General features: G+C 41.6%; 1 protein-coding gene across 4 annotated transcripts in view; it reads right to left on the minus strand.

Moving 5' to 3' along the window:
- Nucleotides 1-285: 285 nt before the first annotated feature.
- Nucleotides 286-22,937, minus strand: part of SFXN3 (sideroflexin 3) — a 49,171-nt gene continuing 26,519 nt past the window's right edge. For all 4 annotated transcript variants that reach the window (XM_033942368.1, XM_033942367.1, XM_033942369.1 and 1 more), the window contains exons 7-11: nucleotides 20,902-21,029; nucleotides 10,661-10,710; nucleotides 3,879-3,928; nucleotides 2,388-2,435; nucleotides 286-1,086 (exon numbers count right to left, since the gene is read on the minus strand). In XM_033942368.1, coding sequence (XP_033798259.1) covers nucleotides 990-1,086; nucleotides 2,388-2,435; nucleotides 3,879-3,928; nucleotides 10,661-10,710; nucleotides 20,902-21,029 — 373 coding nt within the window. In that variant the 3' untranslated portion in view covers nucleotides 286-989. The remainder of the gene's footprint in view (nucleotides 1,087-2,387; nucleotides 2,436-3,878; nucleotides 3,929-10,660; nucleotides 10,711-20,901; nucleotides 21,030-22,937) is intronic.

Consider the following 22,937-nt stretch of genomic DNA (forward strand, 5'->3'; position numbering starts at 1 on the left):
TAGATATATCACCTAAACAGAATCTTCACTAAACACTTTTTTCTTTTCTCGTCTTCCCAATATGTATTTTGTAATTTCGGGACCTTTCATCTAATATGTCCCCTCTGAAAATTCTTAACAAACTGTATATTGTAATATTCGCTGTATTTTTTGAACTAGTCGCTGTATATTGTAATTTTCGCTGTATTTTTTGTAATTCGCGACCTCTCTCAAACAGGTCCTCTCGGAAATTTCTTAGCAAACTGTATATTTTATTTTCCGCTTTCTTAAAGTTTCTGTACTCTGTATTTCCTCTGACTATCTGCATATTGTAACTCGCTGAATGTCCAGCTCTCTTGACTGTAAACCGCCTAGAAGTCGCAAGATTGTGGCGGTATAGAAGAATAAAGTTATTATTATTATTATCATAGAAATACTAAAGAATTGCGAGCTGCCACTAGCAGCTCACATGAATAAGCTTTGGGGTGGTGGGATGGAACGGGACCAAAGATCCATGAGCATTGCAATTTAAAAACTTGACACCCCTGCATGAGTGTAAATTTTTCTGAAAAGGAAAGCTGAAGTGTAACTTTTTCACTCTCCCATGATTAGATTTGGGTTTTTAACATTAAAAATGTTACATCATTAAGATATATCTTTACAATTTCCACTTAAAAATCTAAGACAGTGTACAGCATTAGTTTGTGAGACAAAACTGATAGAATTAATAGCACTTCAGAAGCAAAACCTTGTTGGGATCCTTCTTCTTAAAAGAGAAAAGCGATACCGGCAGCTTCAACCAATGAAGTTCCTTCTACAAAGTGGAATGTTTCCATTAGGTTAGGAAAGGCTGGACAGAGCACCAACAAGTCACTCATAAGGCAAATTGCCTCAATCTACTACACAACATCTACAGAGAGCTAAAAATGGTTATTTTCAAGAGGGCTCCTAGGACCTATTTAATATGTTCCTAAAATCTCTGGCCCTAGATTGTAAGTCTGTTCCATACTTTAAAGTCCTTTGTTAAAGTAGACCAATTCAATATCTCTGGATTTGGCACGGACCAAGGCTTGAACCTCAGGTTCCAGACGACTTACTCGCATTGAGCTGAAAAACAAAATGCAAACACTGAGAAAGAGCTGGAGACTTTTACTTTGGAAACTGCACAGGAAAGAACCTTCTTTCATTTTTATATCTGGAAAAACAGATAATTAAGAAACTAAACTAAACTAAAGCTTAACTTTGTATACCGAGTCATCATTCTGAGAAGGCTCGACTCGGTTTACAGCAATTAAATAAACAGGGAATGATTTACAAATGATAAGTGGAAGAAGATAATAGCAAAATTTCAAAAGAATTAATTTTCAAAATTTTTGGCAAATAGGTACTGAAATAGGGCTTTTTGAGCTCAATGTTTAGCTGGCCACAAAATGCGCATCTTTATACAGAAAAATAACACCGAGCAGTAGCTGTAGTAGCGTGAGACTACTGCTAAGGGCACCATTTTGGAGATGGGGCCAGCATGACAGGAAAAACTGTGGATCGCTACTGCCCGAAGACTACCGGATCATCGGGTAGTGGGCTGGTAGGTCCAAAAAGACGGTGGCAGCCTAGAGCTTGATCAGGAGGATTGTTGGGGGGGGAGGAGAGGGGGGAGGGGAGCACAGCATTGATCTCTTTAGGCACCAGCCCAGGAGCACTGGCTTTGAGGCCCAATAACACCAGCTTTTGGCTAGGGTTATTTTACGGTCATTTTATATTAGAATGCAACTTATGCATGTCATATTTAGGCTTTTACTTAGTAATTAACCGCTTTACATGTGCAGTCAAACCTCGGTTTGCGAGTGTTTTGCAAGACGAGCAAAACATTCTTGCAAAACTTGTCTCGCAAACTGAGTGTTGACTCGATTTGCGAGCACCCCCCCCTCCCCCGCTCAAACCGATACCTCCCGCCTGAACAACTTGAATTTACACACACACACACCACCACCCCCCTGTCTGGCACCGGCACGCAGCCCACAGAACATGCCGGGCCTTGAGCATGCATCTGCGCATGCTCAAGGCCTTCTAATTCTCCCTCTCGCCGAGATTCTCGGCGAGAGGAAGAATTAGGTTGCTGAAAGAGCTGGAAAATCTTTGGCCTGTTTAAGCCTAACCGACCAGCACTGAATATTGGGCTTGGCCAATTAAATTTAAACTGGCCCAAACACTCCCAGATATTCAACACCAGTCACCCGCAGTCTGAATACCGGTCCCAATGTATCCATAGTCAAAGTGAAATTTTGTGTGGTCTTGACAGTCTCAAAATCTGGCTGCACAGTAGAGAGTTGCACGGGGACAGAAATCCCACCCATCCTCTTGTCACGTTGTACATAAAAGCTAGCATGCCAAACAAACAAGTTTCCTACCTTTTTTGTGGGAAGAGTGCGCAGCAAAGCGGAGTCGCGAACACTAAGCTAAAGTGAACCAGAAAACAACGTTACAATGTGCTAAACCCTACAGATCATCATTTCATGCTTTGTTTCTCAAAGTTTGTTTTATAAAATTGCATAGGAGGATACAAACTTAGGGGTCCTTTTACCAAGCTGCAGTAAGTATATCGTGGAGCACGCTGAGGTGTCTAATGGTACTTGTGACATGTGCGCACTAAAAAAAAAAATCAAAATTTATTTTTTCCCCATAGGAGGCGTCAGGGGAGTAGAGAGTAGGCGTGTCCGTGCTAACCAGTTACAGCAGTTATGTTGCTGTTCGCTAACCGATCAGCTTGTACTTAGCACATGAGCCTTTACCGCCTATAAAATGGGCGGCGACAATGGTAAGGACCCACGAAGTAACGGCCAGTCGCATGGCCATTAATGCAGAAAATAGAAAAGCGCTATTATTCAGGTCCAATACAGACCATTTAACTGTTTTCAGGAAAGCTACCTTCATGGCTCAGTCAGCACTGATTCTCTGAAGAAGTACTAACGAAATGGATCCATCAGAGTCAGTCACTGTGCCACTAAGATAAGATATGTGGTTTTCATGAATTTTTTGATATGACAAACAGAGTTAGTTTCAATAATTAACTTTGAAATCTTTATCTATTTATGATAAAACTGCTATTTTTGCACAGAATTGCCATTTCATACAGAACTTTGTATATGACCTCATACAACTTTATTATTAACTTTGACAATCACAATATCTTTATTTAAACAAAATTATAAAATCTATTGAATTTTTTTTTCAAAAAGACATCAATTATAGCACTTAATGAATTATTGCATTCACATGAAAAGGATGGAGGAGGACCAATGACTGAAACCATAATATTGCATTTGTCAACAGTCCTCGGCTGTTATGAGATGTAGCAATACGGTCTGAGGTGTTGCCTTCTTCCATTTATGATCTATCAGTGCAATTGAATTGACAAACTTAATTTTTGTTTCATTCCACTTTTTTTGTGTATTTGAAAATAGAAAAGCAGTCATTTTTCAGCTATGACAAAAAGTAGTCTAAGTGCACAGAACTACTTTTTAACCACAGATTTGTAAAAGAGTCCCTTTAGTTCACTGAGCAAACCAACATGCTCATTTGCTTCCTCCTTTCATTATGATCCCCTGGTGTTTTCATGTATTCTTAATAGGAGAGTTAACATTGAATGAGGAAGCTCCATTGTCAATTAATAGAGTGTGTGGCGCATGGGGTTAGCGCTACAGCCTCAGCACCCTGAGGTTGTGGGTTCAAATCCCACGCTTCTCCTTGTGACTCTGGCCAAGTCACTTAATCCCCCATTGCCCTAGGTACGTTAGAGTGTGAGCCCACCAGGACAGATAGGGAAAAATGTTTGAGTACCTGAATGTAAACCGCTTAGGCAATAAGTGATATATAAATACCTATAAGAAATAAATACTTACCACAGGCCCACCAATCCGACTTGCAGAGGGGCATTCAGCCACGGCCTTCGCTGTCAAAACAAACAGAAAGGCCTTTCTAAACTATGTTGCATTTATTTAATTATTAAATCAAAAACACTTCCACAATGGTAAGATGCACAATGTCAGATGGTAAATTAATGACACAGTGCAGGCCGGAGTGTCAATTTCAAATGGAGGAAAAAGCCTCAGGCAAGGGCCCTCCCACCTCCACAATGGTGGAATAGCGGTGGTGGGGTGTTCACCTCATTGGCTAAAAAACCTCCTTTGCGTGAACCAGACACTGCACTGTGTTAAAGTACAATGAAATGAAAGAAAAAAAATATAGCATAGATGAAAAAACTTTCAACTTATCTTCATTGATTGGTACACCAACGGTGGCCAGCGTTTCACTGTTTAGCTGCCTCAGGGTGTAACGTATCCGATCAAACTCTTATTCGGACGCAGAACGCGCCTCCAGCATTATTTAATTATAACATTTCTAGACCACTTTCCCAGCCTGCAAAAGGGCTCCCCCAAGGGGCATACAAATAAAATTGAACAACATTAGATAGAATTTAGAAGGCCTAAGTTCAGTGATCATTAATCTTTTGAGTGAAGATGTTGCACAGATGAAAATATCCAGGTAACTTTAGTAAATGTTGAATTAGTAAATTATTTGGATAAATTAGAAGTCCTCCATAGTTTTCAATCAGGTTTCCGTTCAGGATTTAGTACAGAAACTGTATTGGCCTCATTGATTGATCACCTTCATGGCCTATTTAGTTTGGGGACCAGTGCATTGATTCTTCAGATGAATTTAAGTAGTGCTTTTGACTTAGTAGACCATGAGATTTTATTAAATTGCCTGGATTCAATTGGAATCTCAGGAAACCAAGGTTTTTTGAAGAATAGATCTTATCAAGTTTTTAGTGCTGGTAAATATTCATCTTTGTGGAGTAACCCGTGTGGGTTCGCCAATCTCACCAACACTATTTAATATCTATCTAGTGTCATTGGGAAATCTATTACATAGTTTGAAGGTAAAATTTTACATCTATGCCGACGATATAACTATACTTATTCCTTTAACATCATTCACGACTGAAGTAAAAAATCAGATCTCATTTATTTTGGCACAGATAGAACAATGGACCATTAAATTTAAACTGAAGCTTAATTCGGAAAAGACAAAGTTTTTTCTTGCTAGTCCTAATGATAAAATCAATGAAAATGTACGTCATTTCAACAGTCAAAACTATTCAATAACCACTACGATCAAAATTTTAGGCGTTACGTTAGATTGCTCGTTATCTTTTAACGACCATACTGACCTGCTGATTAAAAAATGCTTTTACGTACTATGGAAATTTCGTACTGTTAAAAAATATTTTGATTCAATGTCTTTTAGGATACTGGTTCAGTCATCAATTTTGTCCATATTGGACTACTGTAATATTATTTATCTGGGATCTCATTAAAAAATTCTTAATAGACTCAGAATAATACAGAATATAGCAGTTCGCCTGATTTTTAGTCTTAAAAAATAGATCATGTAAGCCCTTATTATTTAAAGCTCCATTGGTTGCCATTTGAGGCTAGAGTTTTGTTTAAATTTGGCTGTATTTGGATTGACTCCAACCTATCTCTCTTCCCACTTTGAATTTTTTAATTCAAATAAGAATACACAAAAAAACTTACTGGTTTACATTTCCATCAGAAAAAGCATGTCGTTATAAGAGATTCTTAGGAAAAACTTTTACATTTCAGGCTATTGCAATGAATTTATGTTGGAATATGCTTATTCCCCAAGCTCAGTCTTATTATTTATTTAGAAAAATTCTTAAAACTTACCTATTTGATAAATATGTGACTTAATTGCCATTTTGTATTTTCTGAGAAATTTTGATATGCTTATGTAAGTAATTCACTGTTTGTGCAGTTCTTTCTTGCTGTAAAGCACCTTGAACTAATGGTTTGGCGGTATATAAGAATAAATTATTATTTAGCCAAGTATATCAGCGGCATTTATCCAGGTAAAAGTCCTGCTGATTATACTGAGCAAAAGTCACCTGGATACATACGTTCACTGGGCTTTTGCTTATTTAGAAAACAATTAAATCAGAGCCCAGTGGGGCTTGATTCATCTTGCACCTCACATCCTTCCACCCCCCCCCCCCCTACACACAGATGAACCAGTTAACTCATGTAATAAGTAGAATATCAGTCAGGTGGGGAAAGCATGCACAGCTTAGCTCATGGAATTTTTTCAAACCCTCTATGGGTGTGGTGTGGGAGGGGTGTGAATGCGCACACCCATCTGTGGAGCTGATGCATTAGAGTTCTGTGCTAAAGTTCTGCATATGGGTTTTCCTAACACACACATATACACACACAAAAAAAATGAAGCATCCAACATAGTCAGATAAATTGTGAGCTAACATAAACGAGATGACAGAGGCGCACACACATGGTTCTGCTATTTTCTGTCCACAAAAACTGTACTGGAACTCAGAGCTGCATGCACATACATCCTCACGTGTTGTAACGCTATTCTGGCACATGATTTAGGCAAAATCAGTTAAACACCAAACAGCTTCCAGCACATGGGCAGATATATAAGCATGGAACTCAAATGCTCATACACCTCCCCCTGAGATCTCCGTTTAAGACCAAACCAAAAACATTCTTATCTGGGGATGCATTTCTAACATGAGAATGGGCGATTCAGATCATGGTGTAGGAAGGGGAGGTATTTTATTATTACATATTTTATATGATAATGGAATATATGGTTGGGAGGGATGGGAAAGGGGAAGGGATAAGAATTTATGTAATGTACCAATGATTGTTTGTAAGTGATGTATTTATTGTTACTGTGAATGAATATATTTAACACTTAATGTAATTTTGAAAATGAATAAAGAATTTATTAATAAAAAAAAAGAATGGACGATTCATCCAACCTACTCACTTCGCTCATAGTAATGAATACCAACCGCTTTTAAGAAGCGTCGTCCCTCCTCCTTTGTTTTCTCCTTGCTGTCTTACCACCCTTTTTTATTTTTCTTATCTCGTATTTTACTCTTGCCTAACCCTTGATCCTCTTGTCTCTGTATGTTTATGCCTTGATCCTCTTGTCTCTGAATGTTTATGTATATATATTTATTTTTAGGGGTTTTTTTTTAGCTTTTTTTAAAATTTTTAATATTGTAAACCGTCTAGGTACAAGTTGAGAGACGATAGATCTTTTCAACCCTTCTCCTTGAATGATGGCAGAAAAAAAATGGTGGCTCCTGTAAAAAATGGTGGCTCGCAGTAAAAAGAAGGAACAGATGTGAAATCCTCGCTAACACTGAACACAGAACAAGCTAAATTCATACTCCACCTCGGACCTTGCATTAAAGCCCCAGAATTAAAGCAGTTGGCCTTTGGTTTTTCTATGCATTTCTTCCAATTTACATTTCATAGCTAATAGAACTGTCCCCTATAGAAGCATGGAATAGTCTCCCAGTAAAGGCTGTGGAGCCAAAGACTGTCTGAATTCAAGAAAGCGTGGAACGGGCCTATGGGACCTCTTACGGAGAGGAGGGGATACCGGATGTTGCAGAAGGGCAGACTGGATTGGCCATTCGACTTTTATCTGCTATCATGTTTCTATAATTTTATAACAGATCACCTGTCAGCCAACTATGCTCCCTTGTCTTTAAAAGACACCGAGGACCAGATTTCATAAAAGCTGCTGCTATCAGCAGCCGCCTAAAAAGCAGCTGCCAATTGCGTATATATCATGCAGTGGTGCCGTTTGCAGAATCATGGCTATATGAAACGCAGGCCAGGATTTGCAGAATCATGGCTATGGGAAACGCAGGCGCCTGAAACGCAGGCCAGAATTTTAAAGGCCTACATTTTTGGCGCCTAGCTAGGAGCCTTTCAATGCTTAACGCCACTTCCGGTGTTAACCACACCTACAGTGGTGTTAGGTGTCGTAAGGCACCTCCATAGGTGGGATAATGGTGGCCTTTTTTGGAGGCGCCCTTAGGCACCTCTGTTTTTTTTTTAATTGGTTTTTAATCGGCACTGCCAATTAGTGCGCCAATTAAATTAGACAGCAGTAGGGTACCTTCTGCTGTCTAAATTCAGGTGCTGTTTACAGAATTGGGCCCTAAGTGGCAGAAATCACATCTGCCCTTCAAGCACAGATATTTACACCTGTTCTGAAGCCAGAGTAAATGCTTGCATCTATAAATTAAATATGCACTTATATTAGTACATTTTATAACCTAATTGTAAATTTTGCCCCTATACACACCTACCAACAAAGTATGCATCATTATATCATGGCTCCCAACTTCCTTTGCACAGCATTTTTGACTCTTACAGATAGGTTTATCACTTTTTGAATATAGAATGATTGCTACTTAAGGGTCCCTTTCATGAAACCATGGTAGCGATTCTGCTGTGGCAAATGCACCAAAGCCCATTCAATTCCTCTGGGATTTGGTGCATTTGCTGTGGAAGAATCACTACCACGGCTTTGTAAAAGGGGTCCCAAGTTTGAAGATGATCGATATCAAGTGGTGAAGCGTGAAGTTTTTTTTATTAAGTTCCTCTGTTTTGTTTTGTTTTTAAATTTATCTTTATTCATTTTAAAACTTTCATTAAGTGTGATACAATATACAATCAATTTCATTAACATCACTTAAAACTCTTACACAATTCCTTCAAACCACTACCCACCCACCCTTACCATCAGTTCCTCATTCAAAGATCTTAAGTATCCCACCCTACCCCTGGATGTGTATTATCAGCATTGGAAAAGGAAAAGAAATATATTATCAATCCTTACAGTTCCTCTGTTTTAATAAAGGGAGTTTGTTCTAATTCTTGATTTTTAAATGGAAGATTTTTTTTTTTAGACCCATGATGAGAAAATGCCAATCCTTGACATCGTTGTGATTGTTAATTTTTAATTAGGATTTTTATCTCCACTTTTTTTATTCTTTTTTCTAGCTTCTTTAGAACTTGGGAGAAGCTTTGTCTGAAATTGTTTTAAAAATCAATAAAACAATCACTAGCCAACTAAAAGATATGACCCCCAATCTGATATTTTATTGAATAATGTAGCATTGGCATACCCAGTGCTTACAACATTCAAGTAGGCCGCACAGTGTCTGATGAAACAAGGCTGCTGTGAAGACAATTAATAAAAATTAAATTACAACAGCCTAAAGCAGCTTAATTAACATAAGAGGGGATCATTTTAAAACTTCAACAACTATTATTTGTAAAACTCAGGCACAGAAAGCAGTATCTCTCATACTCTTGACATCCCAGGGCCCGATTTATCAAAAGTCTATTTCTGTATGCTGGGAGAAAACCCTTCATTTTTTAAACATATAGAATTAATGGAATCCTTTCTTCTACCCTGCTTTTTTATATTCTCATCCCACTGAGCAAAAAATCAACCAAAGAAACATCTGTATTCAGATCTCCTCAGTCAGATGTTAAGGAATGGAATTACAAACAGCTTTGTGCTATACACTTCTCCTTCAATATTCGCGGGGGTTAGGGGCCGAGCCGGCCTGCAAATATTAAAAAACCGCAAATAATATTTGGGCCGGTTCTGACCAACCCCATACTTTCCCCTGGAATTAAAGCTGTATTCGGACCTTCCCCGCCTCCCTCCCACTTTCCCCCGGAAGCCCTCAAGCCTTACCTGGTGGTCTAGCGGGTTTTCGGGGCAGGAGCGATCTTCCTATGCTCCTGCCCTGTGCAGATCACTCATAGGAAATGGCTACCGTGAGCTCCCATAGTCTCTCGAGCCATTTCCTGTGAGCGATCTGCACGGGGCATAAGTGTAGTAAAATTGCTCCTGCCCCAAAAACCTGCTAGACCACCAGGTAAGGCTTAAGGGATTCTGGGGGAAAGCAGGAGGGAGGCAGGGAAGGTCCAGAATACAGCTTTAATTAAAAAAAATAATTTAAAAAATAAATTGCGAATAACCGAATCCACGGATGCTGAAACCGTGGATTTGGAGGGAGAAGTGCATTTATTTATTCATTCATTTTTCTATACCGTTCTCTCAAGGGAGCTCAGAATGGTTTAAATGAATTTATTCAGGTACTCAAGCATTTTTCCCTGTCTGTGCCTGTGGGCTCACAGTCGATCTAATGTACTTGTGGCAATGGGGGGATTAAGTGACTTGCCCAGGGTCACAAGGAGCAGCGTGGGTTTGAACCCACAATCTCAGGGTGCTGAGGCTGTAGCTTTAACCACTATGCCACACTCTATATTTCACTAATAATGCGTTAATTACAAAAAAGAGCAATCTGTATTAAATACCAAAGGCAATAGTGTGTAATGGAGTAGAGTGGCCTAGTGATTAGAGCTGCTGCCTTAGCACCTGAAGTTGTGAGTTTGATTCCAGCCTACTCCCTACGACTCTGGGCAAGTCACTTAGGCCCTCTTTTACTAATCATGGTAGAGGTTTCAACCACGGCTCGGGTCACTAAATGCTCCAATGCTCATAGGAATTCTATGAGTGTTGGAGCATTTAGCGTTCTGGGCCGCTGTGGAAACCTCTACTTCGGCCTAGTAAAAGGGGGTCGGGATTAACCTCCATTGCCTCAGGTACCACAGTTAAATTGTGAGCCTGCTGGGACAGAGAGGGAAAATACTTACTATTCAGTTGTATTGTAAACTGCTTTGGGCGACTCTCTTCATGAAATGGCAGTTAATACATCTAAAATAATAAATAAATAGTGTCTGCAGTTGTCTCCTACCTTCAAGAAAGCTCTCTTCTCCAAAGAGTTCATGATCAAGGGAGGAATTGCTGCAGAAAAAGAAGAATAAAGAATTTAAGAACAGACTTTACAAAACGAAGTTGTTCCAAGTAAAATGTTTTGAATTTGCGACAACAGAGTCTGAATGTTTTGGGGTCAATGTTCAAATTGCATTAAACAGGCAGGAGAGTTTCGTGTCTGTTTAAATTGCTTGTGTCTGCCTAGCCACCGAAATTCAGCAGCACTTAACCGAACAGTGCGCACTCACTAAGTGATGATTAAATAATTCCTTGAACGCGATACTGTTGTAAACTTTGGATACTGATGCAAGAGATGAGGAGATGGCACATAAAGCTTAGGTCACAAAAAAGAAAAATCCAACGTAATCTGCAGTGAAGCAAGCAGCAAGCAAAAGACAACGAACAAACTGCAGATGATGTACAAGATGTAGGCGTTGTTTATTAAATCAATAAAAGTGCAGTAAAATATACAACCTTATTACCAACCAAGGGACCTGACAAACCGCACAAAAGATATCAAACAAACGCCTATAAGAAACAAATGTAGACAATCATATACTCCGCAATGGCAGTAAAGCTTAGGACAATGAATGTTATGAGTTAAGAGTCCTAAGTGGTATCTCTGAGGTTCTTGAGTCATTGTAAAATTCTATCTAACTTGAGGTTGATGAGTATATTGTATAGGAATTAGAGATTTACCTCAAGTAAAGTGAAATAAAGCCTGGTTTTAAGAAGCAATTCTGAAAGCACAACATATATGTTAAACATTTTAATTGCACAATTGAAAAACTGAAATGACCATACCAATCAGAAACATTTATGGAGTTCAAACATTCCTCCAATTATTCTTCATCCCCTCAAGGTCTGACTAACATCAAAATCTCAGTTTTGACTCAAACTTCCTGACTAAGACAGTAGGCAGGCAGAGTAAATACTGACAGGGCAAGGTTATAGAATGACACACTTATCTACTAGAAAAGATATTAGTCAGCTAAGAAATCTCTTCTTCTAGTGCACTAGGTGTGTCATTCTGGACAGCAGAGATGTACAAAAGCAGTCCCAAAACTCTAGGGTGGGACCTCTGCACCTGCTCATAAAACTAAGGATCCAAAGATGGTGTCCTCCCGTACTGCCACGTCCACTCTGCAGAACTTGGAGAACATATGCAGAGTGGACCCGTTCACTGCCCTACAAATCTCCTCGGACGAAATCACACAAGCTTCCGCCCACGAAGAAGCCATGCTTCTTCTGGAATGTGTTTTCAAGGAGATAAGAACATAAGAATTGCTGCTGCTGGGTCAGACCAGTGGTCCATTGTACTCAGCAGTCCACTCACGTGGCGGCCCTCTGGTCAAAGACCAGCGCCCTAACTGAGACTAGCCCTACCTGCGTATGTTCCGGTTCAGCAGGAACTTGTCTAACTTTGTCTTGAATCCCTGGAGGGTGTTCTCCCCTATGACAGACTCCGGAAGAGCGTTCCAGTTTTCTACCACTCTCTGGGTGAAGAAGAACTTCCTTATGTTCGTACGGAATCTATCCCCTTTCAATTTTAGAGAGTACCCTCTCCCTACCTTGTAGAGGGTGAACAACCTGTCCTTATCTACTAAGTCTATTCCCTTCAGTACCTTGAACGTTTCGATCATGTCCCCTCTCAATCTCCTCTGCTCGAGGGAGAAGAGGCCCAGTTTCTCTAATCTTTCACTGTACAGCAACTCCTCCAGCCCCTTAACCATCTTAGCCGCTCTTCTCTGGACCCTTTCGAGTAGTACCATGTCCTTCTTCATGTACAACGACCAGTGCTGGACTCAGTACTCCAGGTGAGGGTGCACCATGGCCCGGTACAGTGGCATGATAACCTTCTCCGATCTGTTCGTGATCCCATTCTTAATCATTCCTAGCATTCTGTTTGCCCTTTTCACCGCCACAGCACATTGCGCATACGGCTTCATTGACTTGTCGATCAGAACTCCCAAGTCTCTTTCATGGGAGATCTCTCCAAGTACTGCCCCGGACATCCTGTATTCGTGCATGAGATTTTTGTTAGTGACATGCATCACTTTACACTTATCCACGTTGAACCTCATCTGCCATGTTGATGCCCATTCCTCGAGCCTGATTATGTCACGTTGCAGAACTTCGAAATCCCCCTGTGTCTTTACTACTCTGAATAACTTCGTATCATCCGCAAATTTAATCACCTCGCTCTTCCAGTCCGAGTATTGTCCATTTACCCCCACTCTCTGTTTCCTATGCTCCAGCCAGTTTTTAATCCACATGAGTATTTTAACCTCAGTTTCATGGCTCACAATTTTCCGAAGTAATTGATCAGTGATTGCTTGCTACAGGCAATATATTCTGATTTGAAGCTATCCATATCCATCTTAAAATGGTAGCCTTAGATGTCGATTTACCACATCTAGTCTAACTGGTGAGCACAAATAGAAGGTCCGACATTCGGAACTCATTGGTGACTTCTATATAACACAGGATGACTCTCCTCACATTTAGCCTCCTCAGAATCAGGTCCTTTTTCTCTGACCCTGTGGTCAGATTGACATGAAAAGCCAAAATGACTTTTGGTAATATGGATGGGACCATGCACAAGGAAACTCCTGCGGAATCTTGAGGAAGAGCTCCCTGCACGACAGGGTCTGCAGCTGAGCCTTGGCTTGCTGACGTAATTGCCATGAGAAAAAAGTCTCGATGGTAAGATCCAACAAGGATGCCTCCTGAATAGGTTCATATGGAGCCCAATTAAGCTAAAGTAAAACCATGTTAAGGTTCCACAATGGAAATAAATGTCTTAAAGGTGGTCTGAGCCTAGTGCCTCCTTTAGGAATCTAGCTATGTCTGGATGAGAAGCCAGGGAAGCTTTGCATCCGTGGGCTCAAATACAAGTTGCCTGCCACTTGGCTCCTGAATGACACCACTGCAAGGCCTATGTCAAGACCTGCCTGGAGGAAAGCTAGTACCACCACAATTGGAGAACTAAACGGCTCCACCTTCTGTTTTGAACCAATGTTGAAACTTCTCCCATGCCTTAGAGCAGTGTTTTTCAACCTTTTTACACCCATGGACCGGCAGAAATAAAAGAATTATTTTGTGGACCAGCAAACTACTAGGACTAAAATTTAAAAACCCCGTTTCCGCCCCATCTTCACGAGCTCGGTCACCTCGATAACTATAAAAAAATAGACAAATATAGTGCAAAATATAGACAGCAGATATATATTCTCAAAACTGACACGTTTTGATCACTAAATTGAAAATAAAATCATTTTTCCTACCTTTGCTGTCTGGTGATTTCATGAGTCTCTGGTTGCGTTTCCTTCTGTCTGTGTATCCTTTCTTTCATTTCTTTCTTTCTGCACTCAGGCCCAAGAATTGTCCCTTTCTATTCCCCCACTCTTTCCTTCCTATGTCCTTAGTGCCCCCGGTGCCTCCTTCCCATGTCTTTAGTGTCCCCAGTGCTTCCTTCCTATGTCTTTAGTGCCCCCAGTGCCTCCTTCCCATGTCTTTAGTGCCCCCAGTGCCTCCTTCCCAAGTCTTTAGTGCCCCCAGTGTCTCCTTCCCATGTCCTTAGTGCCCCTTCCTACCTTTAGTGCCCCAGTGTCTCCTTCCCTTGTCTTTAGTGCCCCCAGTGCATCCTTCCCATGTCTTTAGTGCCCCAAGTGCCTCCTTCCCATGTCCCTCCACACTTTGTCCCACCCCCACCCCCGAAGCCAGCCTGCCTGCCTGTCTACCTCTCTCCCTCCCTCCCTGGCCAAAGCCAGCCTGCTTGCCTGCCTACCTCCTTCCCTCCCTGTCGCGCAAAAAAACAAAAAAAGCCTCCCTCCTTCCTTTCCCTGGGTCGGCTGCTATCTTACCGCCCTGCTGCTGCTACTGCTTAAGCTTACACAAAGTCTTCTTTCCGACGTCAATTCTGACGTTTGAGAAGACGTTCTGGTCAGCGATTGGCTGGCCCAGAATGTCCTCTCCAACGTCAGAATTGACGTTGGAAAGAAGACATCCTGTCGGCTTTAGCAGCAGCAGCATAGCCTGCATAGCCTGCATAGCCAATCTGGTGCTATGAGGACCACTTTCCCTGGGTGGTTTACTATTCTGTAAAATATGGCCCCTTTCATGAGCCATGGAGGAAACATGTACAAGAGCTTGCTCTTTGGTCCCAGCTGGACTAGGGCATCCGGGCCTTTGCCTCCGGGCTTGATCTTCAATTGAAGAAGCTGTCCACCTTCTTATTCCTTGTCATAGCCATCAGATGGAAGCTGGCTGGCACCATTAGGTCTAAGGTCTGTCTGCTGAGGAAATTGGCTTGGACATTGTTCACTCCCACTACATATGCCATGAAGATCACCTGTAGGTGTAGATCTGCCCACCAAGATAAAAAGTGGGCTTCCAGGCTCAGCTGTTCACTCTTGGTGCTTCTTTGGTGATTGTATATGCCACTACTGTAGCACTGTCTGAGAAAATTTGGACCGCCTGTCCCTCCAGACTCTTCTCCTGCTTCTGTAACATCATTTGAATGTTTAGGGATCTTTAGCTTGGAAAAGAGACATCTGAGGGGAGGTATGATTGAAGTCTACAAACTCCCAAGTGGTGTACAATTGGATTGATTATTTACTCTGTCAAAAATTACAAAGACTAGGGGACACTTGGTATATTTTTATATACCTCAATTCCACAAACAGTTCAGAGCGGTTTACAGAGGAAGAGACTGTATACAGTACAGACAGCAATATTACAAAAAAAAGTTACAGGGAAATACTTTTTAAACTAACAGGAGGAAATATTTTTTCATTCAGAGAATAGTTAAGCTCTGGAACGCATTGCCTGATGATGTGGTAAGAGCAGTTAACATAGCTGGTTTTAAAAAAGGTTTGGACAAGAACCTGGAGGAAAAGTCCATAGTCTGTTATTGAAACAGAAATGGGGGAAGACACTGCTTGGAATATTGCTGCTATTTGGGTTTTGGCCAGGTACTTGTGATCTGAATTGGCCACCATGATAACAAGATACTGGGTTAGATAGACCAGTGTTTTTCAACCGCTGTTCCGCGGCACACTAGTGTGCCGCGAGATGTTGCCTGGTGTGCCGTACGGTCAGGGCCGCCATCAGGGCAGTACCACCAGTCTAGGAAGAGGGGCGGTCCGCCCCACGTGGACAGGAGAGAGCTGGACGGGGGACCCGCGGAGTTCAATACAACTCGAGCCGCAAAGGCTCGTCTTCTGTTCCTGCCTGCCCTGCAGCTAACATATAGCCGATCGCAAGCGTTCCCCGATGTCAGCGCTGACGTCGGAGGGAGGGCTTAAGCAAAGCCTGCCCTCCGACGTCAGCGCTGACGTCGGAGAATACTTCCGTTCGGCTATTTGTGTGCGGCAGGGCAGACAGGAAGCAGAAGACAAGCCTTGCGGCTTGAGCTTCGTTTTGCTGAGAAAGTTGCAAAGATGGGCTGGTAGGCAAACACGGAACACAAAAGGGGGGAGGGAGTGCGTTTTGGACACAAGGCATGAACTTGGGAGAGAGGAAGGGAGGGAATGGGTTTTTGGACACAGAAGGCATGGACTTGGGAGAGAGGAAGGGAGGGAAAGAGATGGTTGTGTACACGGGGAATAGAAGAAAGGAGAATTTTTGGTCATAGGGAGGGAGTGAGGTACAGATAGTGGCATACCAGGGTGGGGGGGGGCAGTCTGCCCCACCCCGGGTTTACGTCCCAAGGGGGTGCACAGCTGGCCACCCTCCAGTGTTGTCCCTAGGCCGGCAAACTGCGGCTCTTTAGCCACTTGAGTGCCACCGCCGCCAACGGTGTTGTTGGCGGTGGCAGCATTATAAAATACTTTCTTTGTGTTTATTTGATTCCTATTCAAGAGAATTACTTTATATATAGTCAATATAGGCACAGAGTTAAATTTTTTAACATTTTCTAATGGTGGTGTGCCTCGTGATTTTTTTCATGAAACAAGTGTGCCTTTGCCCAAAAAAGGTTGAAAAACACTGAGATAGACCACTGGTCTGACCCAGTAAGTGTATTCTTATGTTCTTAAAGGCTCTGGGTGAGAGAATTTCTCTGATGTAGTGTGCTTGCCAAATTGTACTGGATGCCAAAGCACTGGAAAGATGGTCTCCTTGGATATACTTGAAGATTCCCGTTGATAACATGTTCTTGCCCTGAAAGGTGTGAGTGAACGGTAAAGTTTCATTGCACTGTTCTCATCTTAATCTTTTTTCTATTCAAACTTTTACAGTTTTATTTTACTTGTTGCCAGCAACAATGGTTGGAAACAGCAACCTAGAAGTAGATATTAATGCAAGGCTGCCCAATTCCGGTCCTCGAGATCTACTGGCAGGCCAGGTTTTCAGGATATCCACAATGAATATGCATGAGAGAGATTTGCCTGCACTGGCTTCTCGGTATGCAAATCTCTCTCATGCATGTTCATTGTGGATATCCTGAAAACCTGGCATGCCAGTAGATCTCGAGGACCTGAATTGGGCAGCCCTGTATTAATGTATTATTCTTAAGATAATAAAATGTTAATTTCATGAATCATCTTCTGCATCAAACATTTGCATACAAACCATCTATCCTTAGAAGATCCTTAGCTGACCACATGTTCCCAAAAGGTGTGTCTCCAAGATACAAATCTCTTATTGCGCATGGGTAGATCTGGACTGAATCCCCTGTACTTTACCATTCCTTGGTGGTCAGTTCCTCGCATTTGGTCGATAATTCTATAGATAATCCCACTATTATTCATCACATATCTTAATTGCTGACACCATTGGTAAACTGGTTACTGATGCTGTGGGTCTTTAGCCAAGGGGCTTCTGCAAATGAAAATTCCTGCAAGCAAGCTACTAACTCTCTCAACACGGGTCTATCTTTTTGTGAAAGTACACAGGTGTGCCTTAGAAAGAAAATATTAAACACATGGGATTAGGCTGGACTGACCTTCTCTGTGCACAAGCTCCATCACCTTCTTAAAATCTGACTACCAAAATTAAATCCTAAAAATGGTGGGTGCCCTTTAGATTAAGGCTCCTGCAGAGTGAAATCCCTGATCAAAATTAACGAAGGAAGAAAATGAAAAGAGAGTAATGAACCTTAAAAGGCAGGTTCTCTGTTTGCAATTTGAACTTTCACCGATGCCTGGAACTTAGCCAAAGAAAAAACACACCGAAGATCATATTTGAAAAGTTTGGACACTTATCTTTAAGAAGTGGGCTCCTAAACTGGCCTCTGAAAAATTTACTAGAGCCAAGTGCCTCAATTTATCTTTCATCTATTCTGATATTCCATCTTATTTATGTTCTATGATCTCTCTGTCCCACCTCAAGCTTTATGCTCCCTTAATGACAATCAACCCCGACTCCCATGTTCAAAAGATGTCCATTATAAAATTAATGATACCCAAAATACAATTGGCAACAAACTTTTTCCCCCTGGTGAGAGTATGCCAGAAAGTAAAGCTCAAATAAATATTAAAAAAAATTGTATATAACAATAATAATAGTATTTATTTGAGCTTTACTTTCTGTCATACTCTCACCAGGGGGGAAAAAGTTTGTTGCCAATTGCGTTTTGGGTATCATTATTTGTATTATTGGCAAATCTTTTGGGTTCCTTGTTGAAGCCTATCTTGTGGTAAGCATTATAAAATTAACCAGAAATCAAGCCATATTCTGGCAAGAACCTTCTCTCTGGAGCTCTTCTGACTGTAGTTCATCTCGAACAATCCCACCCAAAATTTAAAACTTTGCTGCATGCACACCTGTTTGAAGGGGCACAAGCAGTTCAGTTCTTGTTTTAAACGTGATGGTGTTCTTTTCTGCTTATTTTTACCTATTTTATTATTGTACGTCGACTTGTTATCAAAATGAGAAACAGTAATCCATTAAATTCTAATAAACTATAAAACGTCCTATAGTGATAAAGTAAGAGCTACAGAGAAATTCATGTGGCTAAACAGACAAACATTAGTTGAAAAGGTAGACAATGCTATGCACTTCCTTAGCAATACTTGCATCTAAACTAGGGTGTTCAACCTGCAGCTCAACAAGGTGTTTAATGAGGCCCAACTTGAGGGCGATGTGACGTTTTGCTCATTGCCACCTCCAGGTGTTTACCTTCTGACCCGCTCCCTCCTCCTCACTGATGCAGTCATTTCTCAGCACAAAGATGGGTCCTCACGTGTCCTGCGGCTGAGCTGGAAGCTTTCCCTCCAACGTTTGTGCAAAAAAAACAAATGCGGCAGTGAGGAGGAAGGAGCTGGCCAGAAGGTAAGCACTCGCTGCAGGGAGGCACGTACTTGAGGCACAAAATGGAGGGAGAGAAGGGCATGTTGGGACTCGAGAGGGAGGGAGCACAAACTTTAGACAAATGATGGAAGGAAGGAGGGAGGGGACATGATCCATACAATGGAAGAATGGAGGGCATGAGGGAAAGAGATGCTGAAGTGAGGGAGGAAATAGAAAAGGAGAATTGGGTGTCAGAGAGGGAAAGAGAGATGGTGCACATGGGGAGATGAAGAAAGGAGAATTGTTGGGCATAGGGAGGGAGACAGAATTATTGGACAAGGTGGTGGGAGAGGAGGTAGAGATGCATGGGGAAGAGAGAGATGAGAAGGAGTAATGTTGGATGTGGTGGTGGAGAGGGAACAGTGGGATGGATGGAAAAGGATAAAAAAGGGAACTCAAGGAGGTGGAGAAGGTGGGAAGAATACTAGGATCCAAGTTACATACAAACTCAGCTTAAGAATGGTTTAAAAAACAGAACCTGTTCTTAACCCAGCAACTGCCTGTACTGCGCATGTGAAACCTGTGGTGTGGCCTAGTGTGCGACCTATTTCTTAGGCCAGGGTAATTTATTAAGATTTGAAGAGGGTGTGAGAGCTGAGTTTGGAGAGCCTTGGTGAACCTAACACCCAATAAAGTGCAAAAAAGTTATTTATAATAAAAACAAAATCTCCTGCAGCTGATTGTGATTTGTAATGTGGCAGTTCTACAGGTGAAGGGTAGATTTTTCTTCAATGATACATTCATTAAAATGCTGAGAGTCAACACGATGATGGCTCTAGCGTTACTGAATATCTCATAGGCTGCTGTTATTTACAAATTTGTAAAAAAAAATAATCTTGATCTCACTGAAGAAAATCTGTGAGAAGCACGTCCCGTCAACTGGCACCATCGCCTCTCCTCCTCCCAAGTGTGCCACGGCACACCTGAAATCTCAGGAGGCACACAGTTTGTGATACACTGCCATAATCAATCCTCTTTCTTATTTCCGCCTATAATATATAATCAATCTACCTGCTTATACATACCTATATAAAATATATCAAATATTTTTATTCATATTATATCTTCTTATATATATATATTTATATTTATGTGTGCATATCTTACATAGTGCATATTTTATAGGTCTGTAAACACATGGGCAGAGTCTGGGTGGAACATGGGCAGGACTCACTTGTGTATACCTCAAGCATTTAAGTATGGGCATTTCACCAGCTCTATGGCTAGCATATGCTCACACACTATATATACGTAAATCTCCAGATATGCTAGTATTCTATAACGAAAACTAGGCGCCTACTTTCCTTTCAGAATACGCTCCCAATAAGTGACCTCCAGGCACCTCTTTACAGAATTACCCTCCATGTGTTATCGGAGGGCAGAGCTTCATAAGCACATAATAGCCATCTGGCCCAGTATCCTGCATCCAACAGTGCCAATCCAGGTCACAAGTACCTGGCAAAATCCAAAAGAGTTGCAAGATTCCATGTTACCAATTCCAGGGCAAGCAGTGGCTTCCCCCATGTTTATCTCAATAGCATACTAAGGACTCTTCCTCCAGGAACTTGTCCAAAGCAGTTTTAAACCCAGATATGCTAACTTCCGTAACCATATCCTTTGGCAACGAGTTCCAGAGCTTAACTATTTGTGCTCCCACATCCTAAGAACCCACGGCAAATAAATGTGCTTAAGGCCTAAAGACCTTAGTTTAGCCTGCTTAGATTGGAAAGAGACAATGCTACTGAGAAAGAGAGAAGAACTTATATCGACCATGTACTTCCATGACCTCCCACAGAAGGAAGTGGTGCCCTATAGAACAGCATTTCAGTCATAGGGTGGAGATATGGGCAAAACTCAGAAATCCTCCTGTTAAAACAGCAAGGTTCTCACATTAGAAGGCAGAGATGCAATGTTTTAGCTACTTACCCATAGCAGGGACAGCCATGCCAATTCGAGAAATCACCACTTGAGCTATGGCCTGCTGGGCTGCTTTTGTGGACTCTGCCAGTCTTTCCCCATTCTGATCGGTAATGGGAATGCCAAACTGCAGTTCTCTGAAACAGAAACAAACCTTATAAATGCTTAATCACACAATCCTCTCGACATGCAGAAAAATGGTATTGCAAGCTATTACAATATAGTGCTTAGCAAAAAATGCAGTAAATCTAATTAACAAGCAATACATTAATACATTATTTATTTATTATTCTGAAGAAATGTACTGTCTTTTTCCTTAAATAATCCAAACTATCATAATTCTTACTATTAGGTTTGCAAGGACTAGAGAATGACACTGTGACAAAATTCATCACCGTTCCCGTCCCCGCGGATAACCGCGGGAAACCATCTTCATGTCATTCTTTAAGGAGAGAGGGAAGAATCAGAGTATGAATGGCCACAACCACTGACACGTAAGCTTTGCTTTGAAGAATGCTGGAGTAGAAGGACTGAGGTTGAAACAGACACTACAGAATGACAGTCTCTGGTATCCAGAGCAGATATTGTGATGTCATAATGCCTCATTCCACCAGTGCCTAAGAGCCAATCACATCAGTGATGTCACAATGGCTTCATTATCCTTGGCTCACATAAGAATCAGAGTATGAATGGCCACAACCACTGACCCGCAAGCTTTGCTTTGAAGAATGCTGGTGTAGAAGGACTGAGGTTGAAACAGACACTACAGAATGACAGTCTCTGGTATCCAGAGCAGATATTGTGATGTCATAATGCCTCATTCCACCAGTGCCTAAGAGCCAATCACATCAGTGATGTCACAATGGCTTCATTATCCTTGGCTCACATAAGAATCAGAGTATGAATGGCCACAACCACTGACCCGCAAGCTTTGCTTTGAAGAATGCTGGTGTAGAAGGACTGAGGTTGAAACAGACACTACAGAATGACAGTCTCTGGTATCCAGAGCAGATATTGTGATGTCATAATGCCTCATTCCACCAGTGCCTAAGAGCCAATCACATCAGTGATGTCACAATGGCTTCATTATCCTTGGCTCACATAAGAATCAGAGTATGAATGGCCACAACCACTGACCCGCAAGCTTTGCTTTGAAGAATGCTGGTGTAGAAGGACTGAGGTTGAAACAGACACTACAGAATGACAGTCTCTGGTATCCAGAGCAGATATTGTGATGTCATAATGCCTCATTCCACCAGTGCCTAAGAGCCAATCACATCAGTGATGTCACAATGGCTTCATTATCCTCGGCTCACATAAGAATCAGAGTATGAATGGCCACAACCACTGACCCGCAAGCTTTGCTTTGAAGAATGCTGGTGTAGAAGGACTGAGGTTGAAACAGACACTACAGAATGACAGTCTCTGGTATCCAGAGCAGATATTGTGATGTCATAATGCCTCATTCCACCAGTGCCTAAGAGCCAATCACATCAGTGATGTCACAATGGCTTCATTATCCTCGGCTCACATAAGAATCAGAGTATGAATGGCCACAACCACTGACCCGCAAGCTTTGCTTTGAAGAATGCTGGTGTAGAAGGACTGAGGTTGAAATAGACACTAGAAAATGACATGGGATTATTTACCGCGGTTATCCGCGGGGACGGGGACGGTGATGAATTTTGTCACCGTGTCATTCTCTAGTGTCTATGTCTCATTACTAGTTCTAATCCCATCAAAATCAGTTCAACCTAAGTACAAGTTAACCATCTGTGAACCTATACAAACAAAACTATGGCAGGAGAATGAGTTGCTTTGGAAGCAAATTAAAGAGCATCCTTTAAAAATCCAAAAACAGTCATCCTTAGTGCATAAAGGGTGCCAAACGGTGACTGAGTTCAAAGAAGCGTGGGAGGAACAGAAAATAATATTAAATATTGAACTAAGGCCAGTATTGGGCAGACTTGCACGGTCTGTGTCTGTATATGGCCGTTTGGGGGAGGATGGGCTGAAGGAGGCTTCAATGGCTGGGAGGGTTTAGA

Source organism: Geotrypetes seraphini, chromosome 4, assembly GCF_902459505.1.
Source record: "Geotrypetes seraphini chromosome 4, aGeoSer1.1, whole genome shotgun sequence".
NCBI classification, from domain to species: Eukaryota; Metazoa; Chordata; class Amphibia; order Gymnophiona; family Dermophiidae; genus Geotrypetes; species Geotrypetes seraphini.